The 11,181-nt window shown below is 27.0% G+C and overlaps 1 protein-coding gene across 1 annotated transcript; it reads right to left on the bottom strand.

Annotated features, from left to right (window-relative positions):
• Nucleotides 1-286: 286 nt before the first annotated feature.
• On the bottom strand, nt 287-10,155 carry LOC145834907 (uncharacterized). Its single transcript, XM_082942435.1, has 9 exons — nt 10,010-10,155; nt 8,971-9,050; nt 8,422-8,551; nt 8,253-8,326; nt 7,970-8,077; nt 7,020-7,140; nt 6,376-6,539; nt 5,998-6,096; nt 287-560 (listed from the first exon to the last, which is right to left on the bottom strand). The coding sequence occupies exons 1-9, from the start codon at nt 10,137-10,139 to the stop codon at nt 480-482; spliced, it is 987 nt and encodes a 328-aa protein (XP_082798561.1). The 5' UTR covers nt 10,140-10,155; the 3' UTR covers nt 287-479.
• Between the last annotated feature and the right edge of the window lie 1,026 nt (nt 10,156-11,181).

Here is an 11,181-nt window from a genome sequence, read left to right as displayed (position 1 = left end):
ATAAAAAAAATATTTGTTCTTTATTATAAAAAAGCTGCATTTGTTTCTTGTAATTGGACAGAATTAATAAACATTAGTTTAAAGAAAAATTGGAGACAGAAATTAGTTTTGCAATTTATTTTTTAGTTAACTTAAAATTTTTCGATCTACGCTTGTAAATATTTCATGTAGATAACTAAACCAATTTTTATTTAAAGTTAGTACCGAAATGAAGTTATTAAACATTAATTTATATAAAAAAAATTAGAACTTTTTAGTTCTGAAATACTCTTTGATATTTATGAGCCTGTATCATATTTTTAAATACAATAATATAAAGTTAGTTTTCTTTATCAATAAATTTAGCTTAAAACTAGTAAATGTGAAACGTTTTTACTTAGGGTTTAAATAGTTTTTGATTTTAAATATAGCGTTTAAAATTACAGACAAAGTATAAATGCTGATGATTAATAGTTTATAGTACGTTATTATGTAGTCAGTCACATCTTTTCAATTAGTTCTTTAACTTCTTCATCTATGGGTAGATATGTGTGTACATCACCTTTCTCGTAATAAGGTACCTGTTTGAAAATATTGGTTATACAAGTCACTTTCAAATTATTCTGTTTTAAAATTATATAATAGTAAGAAGTTATTAAACGTCTTTATTTTTAAAGTTAAGGTTAAGTTTTTCAGTTAAGGTTTAGTACTTACAATCTTAACTGCTAATAAACTATATACGACTGTTGAAGATTATAATAATTTTAACTATTGATAACGGGAACGGGTCAGAAAAGCACGGGTGACACTTTAGCACGGTGTGACACTTTAGCACGTGATGACACTTTAGCACGGTGTGACACTTTAGCACGGGGTGACACTTTAGCACGGTGTGACACTTTAGCACGGTGTGACACTTTAGCACGGTGTGACACTTTAGCACGGTGTGACACTTTAGCACGGGGTGACACTTTAGCACGGCGTCACTTAAGCACGGAGTGTCACTTTAGCACGGGGTGACACTTAAGCACGGTGTCACTTTAGCACGGTGTGACACTTTAGCACGGGGTGACACTTTAGCACAGCGTCACTTAAGCACGGGGTGACACTTTAGCACGGGGTGACACTTTAGCACGGCGTCACTTAAGCACGGGGTGACACTTTAGCACGGGATGACACTTTAGCACGGCGTCACTTTAGCACGGAGTAACACTTTCGCACGGCGTCATTTTAGCATGGAATGACACATTTGTTTATGCTTATATGTTATGTTGAAAAATATAAAAATAAACTATGCAACATAATACTACAAGCTTTTAATATCTTTCAAGTTAAAGCTTCAACTAAAACTTTGTATTTAATATAGAATTACACTAGTTACTCTATGGCAAACCTCAACTTAATAATAACAATACAAAAATAATTTTAAGAATTCTATCAAATCATTTTATTAAGATATTTTAACTAACGTATTTAAATATTTACTATCTATTTTACTATTTTAAACGTAAAACTACTTGTTTAAACCTAGCAACAAAAGTACCTAGCAACTAATAAATACTAGTATATTAGTAAATACGTTAAATAAAAGTGTAAATGTGTAAAATTTATATATAGACTGCAACAAAAGTAAATAAAACTATTTCACAATTTTCTCTGTCTATTTAGGTTTTCTATTCTTTTAAATTTTAAGAAATAGTACAATTTGAAGTTTGATCAGTAAAATTTTTATTTGATTATTTTAAGCCGATTGTTTCAAAAGTGTTTGTACTCATGTTTGCATTTTACCATCTGCCGATATTGTTACTTTTATACATGCGGGTTTAGCGTTTAACTGACTTAACACGTTATTATAAGATAGGTCGTAGATAGTTTCTTAAGTTACTTTTAAATTAAGTTGACATGTTAATAAAGTCGATGTATTAAATCCGAATTAAACTTTTACTATTAACTTAATACTTTATAGGTGCTAAACGAACTATTGTTTATTAAAAAGGATTTAAAAAACAGTTAACTATTTAAATTTAGACTAGTTGTAATAAAATCGAGTCAAGGAAATGGTGTATTTACAATTAATAAACTGCGAAACATAAAGATGATAAAAAACTAAAGAACATGAATGCCAACTAATCGAAATACCGAATCAAAGAAACAGAACACAAAATTTTCGTTTAAACTAAATTCTTGAACAACTGAGCAAGATAATAATGGCTTAACTGTGCAAAAGCACAGCCAAAATGAGCTCATAACAACGGCAACAAGTTACTGCCAAAACAGTACAATAAAATGATCCCAATAAAAAGAAAAGTAATTTTCCCCGCTAATCGACGCAAAGCCGTTGCAGTATTTATTTATTTTAAGCTTTTTATTAAAAAAAAATTTGAACATAATTTAAATGTAAGGTCTAAAAAATTTAACAACATAAATATAAGTAAACAAACTTAATTTGATCATTCTACTTTCTAAATTAATAACTATTTAAAAGTCATTTAAAGGTAAAATATAATAAAGAAACTTTGACAAGTCTGACTGTGGACTCGAAAAGTAAAATAAGAAACCACTTAAATTATTTTGTTAAATGTTTCAATTTTAGTTCTTTTGTACAATTTATTTTCTTGCTTAAGTTACATCACAGACGTAAAGAGTTATTAAAACTAAATAAACTTTAGATTAATCTAAGATTTCAACGAAATTTAATGCATTATTTATAGCATTAACATATTTTGGTAAGTGTCAGTTTTTTTAAATTTTAAGTTTGAAAATGTTTTTACTTATATTATTTTGAGCACACACAAAGTTTAAAAACATTTAAGTTTTAGCATAATGTTTTAAGAGTTCATCCTTGGTGTGTTTATTTTATAGTTTGAATGAGTTCCACCGCCTCAAGTGTTAAAGAATAAATTAAAAACTAAAGCATGTTAGTATTCTGCAATTTTTTTATTAAATAAGTTATAATTAGTTGTAAACCATTTTGTTAATAATACTATAGATTTAGACATTGTGTTTCTCATATCCTTATATTTGATTTAGCTTTTTTCGTTTTTAGTCTATATAGTTAAAAAATTTAAAATGTTTTGAACATAATAGAAAGTATAAGGCTTGTTTATTATAGGATTAATTTTAACACTTAGTTCATGAAGTTAGCAGTTCAACATTAACATTATTATAAGTATTAGTGATTAGTTCAAAATAAATGTTTCTTTTATTTAAACACATAGTTTACTTATACGTTTAAGCTGTGAAAGTAAAAGTAACAATACAAGTTCTTGTGTTTAAAGAAAGTGTAAAAGAGTTTATGTTTTGTTTGTTTATGTTTTGAACAAGCTAGTATAGGTTTAAAAATGTATGTTTTGTTTGTTACGTAAATGTTATTTTAAACTTTAGTACTAGTTCCTAGTGCAAGTCCAAAAGGACTTGTGAGTTCGGCAATAAATGGAATTCCACTATCAATCAAAGGCTCATTACCAAAAGAAAAGTCATTGAAAAGAGCTGCAATGTAAGTAAAGTTCATTTTAGTACGGATTTCAATTTGTTTAAATTAGTATCAATACCTTTTGGACTAACAGCTTTATTTCCAAAAAGTGCATGATTTTTATTGTTTTTACAAAACAAAATTTTATTTTAGTATAGGCTTTAACTTATACCAGTCAATATCCTTTAGACGTAGAGCTTATATTTTGATAAGGTGTTTATTATTTTGTATTTTCATATAATTAAAATACATTTTAGTGTAAGTTTTAGCTTATACCAGTCAATATCCTTTAGATATAGAGTTTTTATTTTATTTAGATTATGAGTTTTTGTACTTTTAAAGTAAACCAAGTTAAAAGATAACCAAGTTTAAAAGTAAGCTTAGTAAGGTTAAAGGTTAAAGTAAGGTTAAAAAAAATTAAACTTAAAGGTGCTAGAGGTGAGCCATTGTTTCCAATTCCTTTGTGGAGTCAGTACGAACGAGTACTTACAAAAAGTGATCGAACGAACAATATTGCTGAAGCAGCGCATCGAGCTTTGTACGCAGTATTAAATGGAAACCATCCAAATCTGTGGAGTTTTATAAATATTCTGAAAACGACTCAGATTTCTAGGGATATGGGACTAGAACACCTTCTGGCAGGGATAAAACCATATCCCAAAAGAATAAGGTTCAGACAAGCAGATGAGCGTCTGTTTTATCTGGTGTCAAGTTTTAATGAAAATAATAATATACTTGAATACTTACGCGGTATTCAATACAATTTTGATATAGATTAAATGTATATATTTGTAAATTTCGTTTGTGTTCGTTTTTATAATAAAATTTAGTGCTATGCATAAATTTTTTATTATTATTTTACATAAATAAAGTTATTTTAAACATGTCAGCTGAGCAAAGTAATTAAATAAAATGTAAGTAAAGTATTACTATATTATTAACAGAAGTAAAAAAGAATACAGTATAAGTACATTTATATAATTAAGGATTTTTAAAACTAGTTACCATTTGATTTACCAACTTCTTGTTTTTCAGTACTTATTTTTGTTAATAAGTATAGTTTTTCTTAAAAAATACAGGCCACTAAAGATGTTTTCTAACGTTTTGCTACCTACAAATGATTTTTCTAAATATAGTTCGAAAAGACTGCCAAACTTTGTCTTACAATTTACATCTTACTTAAATAACATTTTTATTAAAAATAATTTTGGAAGACACACTCTTTCTTGAAATCACACTTCAAAGTGCCTAAATTGCATAATTAACAGCATGCTGGTTATATAAATTAATTTTTAAACGTTTTATTAAATACAAACTTTACACGTATTTGATTAAGTTACTTAAAACTATCGATGGCGCTTAAGTGTCACTACGTGCTTAAGAATCATTTTGTGCAAAAGAATCAATCAGTGATAAAGTTACACTCCGTGTTAAAGTATCACCCCGTGCTAAAGTGTTACTCCGTGCTAAAGTGACACTCCGTGCTAAAGTGTCACACCGTGCTAAAGTGACACTTCGTGCTAAAGTGACGCCGTGCTAAAGTGTCACCGCGTGCTAAAGAGACGCCGTGCTAAAGTGTCATCCCGTGCTAAAGTGACACTCCGTGCTAAAGTGACGCCGTGCTAAAGTGTCATCCCGTGCTAAAGTGACGCCGTGCTAAAGTGTCACTCCGTGCTAAAGTGCCACTCCGTGCTAAAGTGACGCCGTGCTAAAGTGTCACACCGTGCTAAAGTGTCACCCCGTGCTAAAGTGTCACACCGTGCTAAAGTGTCACCCCGTGCTTAAGTGTCACACCGTGCTAAAGTGTCACCCCGTGCTAAAGTGTCACACCGTGCTAAAGTGTCACCCCGTGCTAAAGTGACGCTGTGCTTTTCTGACACCTACCCCTACAAAAACTTTTACAATGGCAAATACTCGTTTAGTCTTTAACTAAATTTATTTAATTTCGTTAGCATGTGTACTAAATTACAACGATATAAATGTTTCAAACAAAACAGTTTACTAAAATAAAACTGTGTTAGTACGATAGTCCACAAAAATAAACGAGTTGTAATTTTAAGAAATATTCAGCAGTTTAAATGTATAAGTAATAAGCCCAGATAGTTTTTAAAACTCGTAAAAAATAAGTTATATATGGACCATACGATAAATATACAATTTTTGTTTTACTTTTTGATGACAATTAAAACTAACTATTGAGTCCTGATAGTTACCAACGTTAAAACTATGGAATATTTTTGGAGAAAGCAAAAAGAAAAAGATTGGTTTTAAAGTATTTAAAATCGTGTATAAAAGAACTTAGCAATTTTTCAAATGCAAGCAAAGAAAGTTTTGTTTGTAAAAGCCTACTTAATTTTTTTATTTTCAATAGAAATAATTAAAGTACTATTTTCAATGAATACAAAATTAATGGACTATACTTGTTTGTAGTTTTTGAAAAGTACGATTCAAAGTTCTTTGGCAAAACAAGCTTAATTTAAAGGTTTTAGTAAACACGCAGGCACGCGCTAATAAATGATAAAAAAAAAACTAAAAAAAGTATGTACCTGATCAATTCTTTGAAGAGACGGAAACTTGCAGCTTAAAAGTGCGTGTGATGCCGAAACTATAAAAAGTCGATCCTCACATTCGATCATTTCGTCTGTCTGTATTTTTATTTTTGATTAAAGTGACCTTGTTCATAAAGACTCAATTTAAATGCATATGTATAAAATAATCTATTAAACAAAACTAAATTGATTTCTGGTACTAATCTAAAGAAGAACTAGTTTTACCGAGTTAAACTTTATCTAAAACTATTTTAATTCACATTGACAACATTTTAAAAGCGTTAAAAAACTATATTTTTTTTTAATCATTGCAACTAGACTACAGTACATTTAAAGTTTAACAAGCCAACAAAAAATTTGAACTATAATACAAACTAGATATTTGAACATTCCCTGCTTTAGTTCGTCAATACCATCTTTGACTTCATTCAATTTTGTTTGGTAAGGTTGTATTGGAAAGTTGTGCTCGATCATTTTAAACCATCTTGTTTTCGGTATCCGAAAAGGAACATGTACTAAATCCCATTCTACGTCTGATCCTATAAAACTATTTTAGCTTAAACAAAATTAGTACACGGTAAGTAGTAGTTTTTACTATCGTCTTAATCTGGATTTGATACCAGCAATAAGCATATGAGTAAAATGGCCATAAATAAAAATAAAATTTAACACCAGAGCTAGACTTAAATTTAATGTTGAACAATGTCGTTTTAAATGTTAAATGTTTATAATAAAGAAATTTGAACTTATTTGTACCTATAATTTTCGTGCACCCCTGAATAATTATCGTGTACCGTAAAACTTTTGTGTACCCAAAAAAAAAAATTGTGCACACTAGTGTGCACGAGTTTACACTTTGAATACCAATGTTTTAAGGTAAAAAAATGGATACTAGCTTTTAAAATTTCCTTAAATATTAATATTTACGTAACTTAGTACTTAAAAACTTGTTTGTGATACAGTAACTTTTAATTGCTACTAATAAAGTTTAACTGTACAAACAAATCTAAATAGTTTACCTGCTGCTTGAAGTGCTTGTATGAGTTTGATATATGGTCGGTCCAATGAAGAACTCTTTTTCTTTGCTAAACTATACATAGGCAATGTACTAATTGAACCAGGTCGATTGATAAACATTACCTATGTAAATAAAGAAAAATAACAAGCTTTTGCAAAAAGGCTGTTTTTATTTTCAGATAAATTTTCAGTATGAATATCAGTCTATTAGCACAACCAATTGTTTTAAGTTTTAAAACCTGAACTTAATTTTTTTTGTAACAAAGGTACAAGTTTAACATAGTTCGTTTCCTAATAATATTTTTTATATAAAAAAATAAGCATATATGGTTAGCTGTCTCAGTTTAGAATTTCACTAAAAAATAGTTAAAACATTTATAGTGAACTATAAAAAGCTCACTATAAAATGTCTAAGAAGTTGGTTTAAATTGAAAAAAAAATCTTTGATAAGTTGCATAACAAAAACTTGTTTGGATATAATAAAAAACAAAAATGTTAACTGTATAAACTCGATTGCACTAGTAAAAAGACTAATATAATTTCTAATTTTGAATTATATATTCAAAGCTGAAAACTAATATGTATAACTTAATAAAATTGTTATAAGTTACTTATAAAAAGTGTTTACTTAAATGATTATTTATTCATTATCAATATTGTTTCAATCAATTTTGTATAAAAATTAATAAATATACGTATGATCTTAGCAATGTTTTTGCAATCGTTAAGCAATATGTCCGTTGTAACTGATAACATATAAGTTTTGCATACGTTACTTTAAGTAAAGAATTAAAATAAGTATAAATTGACCCTAAGAGTTAACAGTTTTAGCAAAATATGTGTTTATAACCTGTCATTTAGGTGTTTAATTACTTACTTTACATTTTTTAGATATTTCAAAAAAAAAAAAAAATCATCGCTATTCAAACTAAATAGTCTAAAGTTTTCAAACTTTTCCTAATTTGTCTAAAGCGGACATCATTCTTCTAAAGCTTTTGTAAAAGTTTTCTATGTTTCTGCTGCAGTCATGAATAAGTATTCTGTCAAATTTTTCACTTTCCTATATTAGTTTTGAAAATTTCAAATACTTAAAGCTTAAGTTATTTGTTAGTTTATAAAATAACAACAAAACAGTTTTTAATTATACTTAGAGGAAACAGATTACAAAATAATTGTAACTGGGAAGTTGTACAGAAGTTTATCATCAAAAAAAAACACAAACAAGTATAGTTTACCAAAATAATGGTGTCAACTTTTTCAACTTGTTTGGAAACTTCATTGTTTCCTTGGTTTTTTTCACTTATGACTTCTGTTAGAATCACAAAAATGGTTTGTTAAAATTCTAAAATTAATTTTAACTACAACAATATGTCTTATTATAAAATTGTTAAAGTGTTAATGTACCTAGGTCAATTGTAGTTACAGGTTCAATCAAACAAAAATATTTTTCTATTGCTTTAACTAATTGATATCTTGGGTCGCCCACATACAGCAGTTTATGGTGAGTGTCTAGCTCCAGGTGCTTGTGTATGTGCTGTAAATAAGTTTAATTTTTAAATTCTTAACTATTGTAAAAAAAATACAGTTATCCGGTAGATTTTTGAGAAATACATAATGTTGGAAATACGTCAAGAAAAAAAACTATTCATAAATCTCAGTTTGAAAAAAATTGCATGAGTTGTACTACCAAGATGCATTGTAATCAAAAATAAAATTGAAAACGAAAATTACGTACTTAGACGGGATTTTTCTGTGAATTGACATAATTTTTCTAAGATAAAAGAAATTAGCGTTAAAATAACCAAATGCACTGTTCTCTCAAATATTTTTCAATTGACATAACGTTTGTTTTATTTTTTTTTATTACAAAAGTATTTTTTTATAAACTTTTAGTCGTTTAAATTTTATTAAGTTATTTTTGAATAAGCATCTAGTTTTTAAGTTTATACAAACCATAAGTAGATTGTCTTCATAGAGTTGACCAAACTTAAAAATGGATGAGTTATTTGAATTGGTAGGTTGAACCGAATCAACTGTTAAAATACAAAAAATAAAGCAACTTATTTAATTAGTATTTTAACATTTTACTAAGTTTATTGGAGTTGTATCATAAACTAATATTTCAATTTAAAAAATCTTAATCCGATATTATGAAAACTTTTTTTGTTAATAGTTAATTTTTTTACTATTAAAGAGATGATAAATATAAGGCAGAGAACGTTTTATGATAATTACAACTATTAAAGGACAACAAATATAACTTTAGTTCAGTTAGTACATTATAATTAAAATAAAGATATCTAGTACTCTTTTCATTAAGTTCGGTAATATTTTGAGTCAAAAATGCTTGTTTAAAATAATGACTGTTGATTTAGATTAGACCATAGTTTACAAGGGGGCGATGTTATTGGCGTATTTGAAATTTTAAGCAGTAAGGGGGCGATAACTAGTAAGGCGGTAAAAAGTTATTTGCATCAGATATTCTGAAGCTTGTAATATACGGGGGTGATCATTTTTTAACTTTCTGAAAAATTGTTAGGTATAAAAATGAGTTTAGAAGACCCAGATAAAGACCATATTTTCTTATAAAATTAAATTTAATTTATAATTGCCGAATTTTTTTTTTCGTGTTTAATTGTTAAGTAGATGAATGTAAGCTTATTTGTTTAAGTTAGCAGTAAGTATGTTTTATTTGTACATATTTGAACATAATATCAAAACAAAGATAGTCAGCAGTAACTTTACTTTCAAAAGTCAAATAAAATTAAATACAAACAAAAACTTTTGTTTTTGTAGAATTCTAGTCTTAGAAAAATCTATTTTATATCATTTAACCTTTAATATAATATACAATTTACAGAATGTCTACTACATTGTTATAACTAGAATTTTAATTGTCGTTATTAGATAGGCAAACGCTTTTAAATATTCAATTTCTTTAACTTTTTAAACTAATAACTTAAAAATTTGTTATCAATAAAAACTAACATACCATTTGTGGTTAAACACTTTTGATTTATACATGCTTTCGGTTGATAGACACCTAATTTATCTTCTATAACTTCTTTAGATTGATTGGTTTTAATAAATCTCTGAACAGAAGTTGCTTTTAACTGTTCCATTATCTTTAAAACTAAGTTTGACTCTTTAGGTAGAACATATTTTTATCTATTTTTTATCTTGTTTAAGATTTTTTTATTAATGAAAACTGAAAAGTTTTCAGGTTTTAAGTCGTAGAAAATAAAACTTTGTTTTTATTGTTTTTAATGTTAATAAAACCTATTTTTATTCATTAAACACAAAACTAATACTTTAAATTTTTAAAAGAATAACTAGTTTTAGTGAACAAAAACTATATGCAAGAGAAAATAAAACTATTACTCAGTGCTCATACTTGGTAAAATATAGCAAATAATTCATATATAAACACTATAGCTTGATTTTTTGTCAACTTTGGCATTAAGAGTTTTAAAAAATACTATATGTTAGATTTATATTATGAAATACCGTCCGAATTTTTTTGTTTTAGTATTAGTTTTGAAAGTTTTTGAAAATAAAAGTATATATATTACAATAAGAATGAAACGTTAATTTTAGATTCAAAAGTAAAAACCTTAACCTTAGAAAAAGCTGTTTGTAAGTAAGAAAATATAGTACTAATAACTAGTATATTAACAGAACGTTTATTCAAAAAATAAAAATTTGTATAAAAAAGGTTATTGGTACAATTTTATTTCATAGATACTTCAAACTTAAAAAAATCTATTTAGCTTAAGTACTAGTTTATATTAAAACAAAAAACTTGAATGTACTGATTGAATAAAAAAAAAGGCTCATAAAATTCACATGAATCTCTTAGCAGGTTTATAGCTCATAGAAACAGGTACATAGTACATAGTAACAAATTTATATGTGTATTAAAAAAAAACAGATCAAACGAAAAAAACATCATTTGTGACATTCAGCACAAAAAAAAATTAATAGAGCATAAAAATATAAATTTAAGTATCAGTAAGTCAAACTGATTAGTTGTTTATAAATAGTTAAAAGCAGACTAGTTTTAAACAAATAGAGAGAAATAATGAAAAAAAAACACCACAGTTTACAATTTCAGCATCATTTTAAAAATCAACTTAAATAGCTACTTACACTGTTAATTTTTTT

Source organism: Thalia democratica, chromosome 4, assembly GCF_965202585.1.
Source record: "Thalia democratica chromosome 4, ktThaDemo2.hap1.1, whole genome shotgun sequence".
NCBI lineage: Eukaryota > Metazoa > Chordata > Thaliacea > Salpida > Salpidae > Thalia > Thalia democratica.
This window is presented reverse-complemented; position numbering and strand designations above follow the sequence as displayed.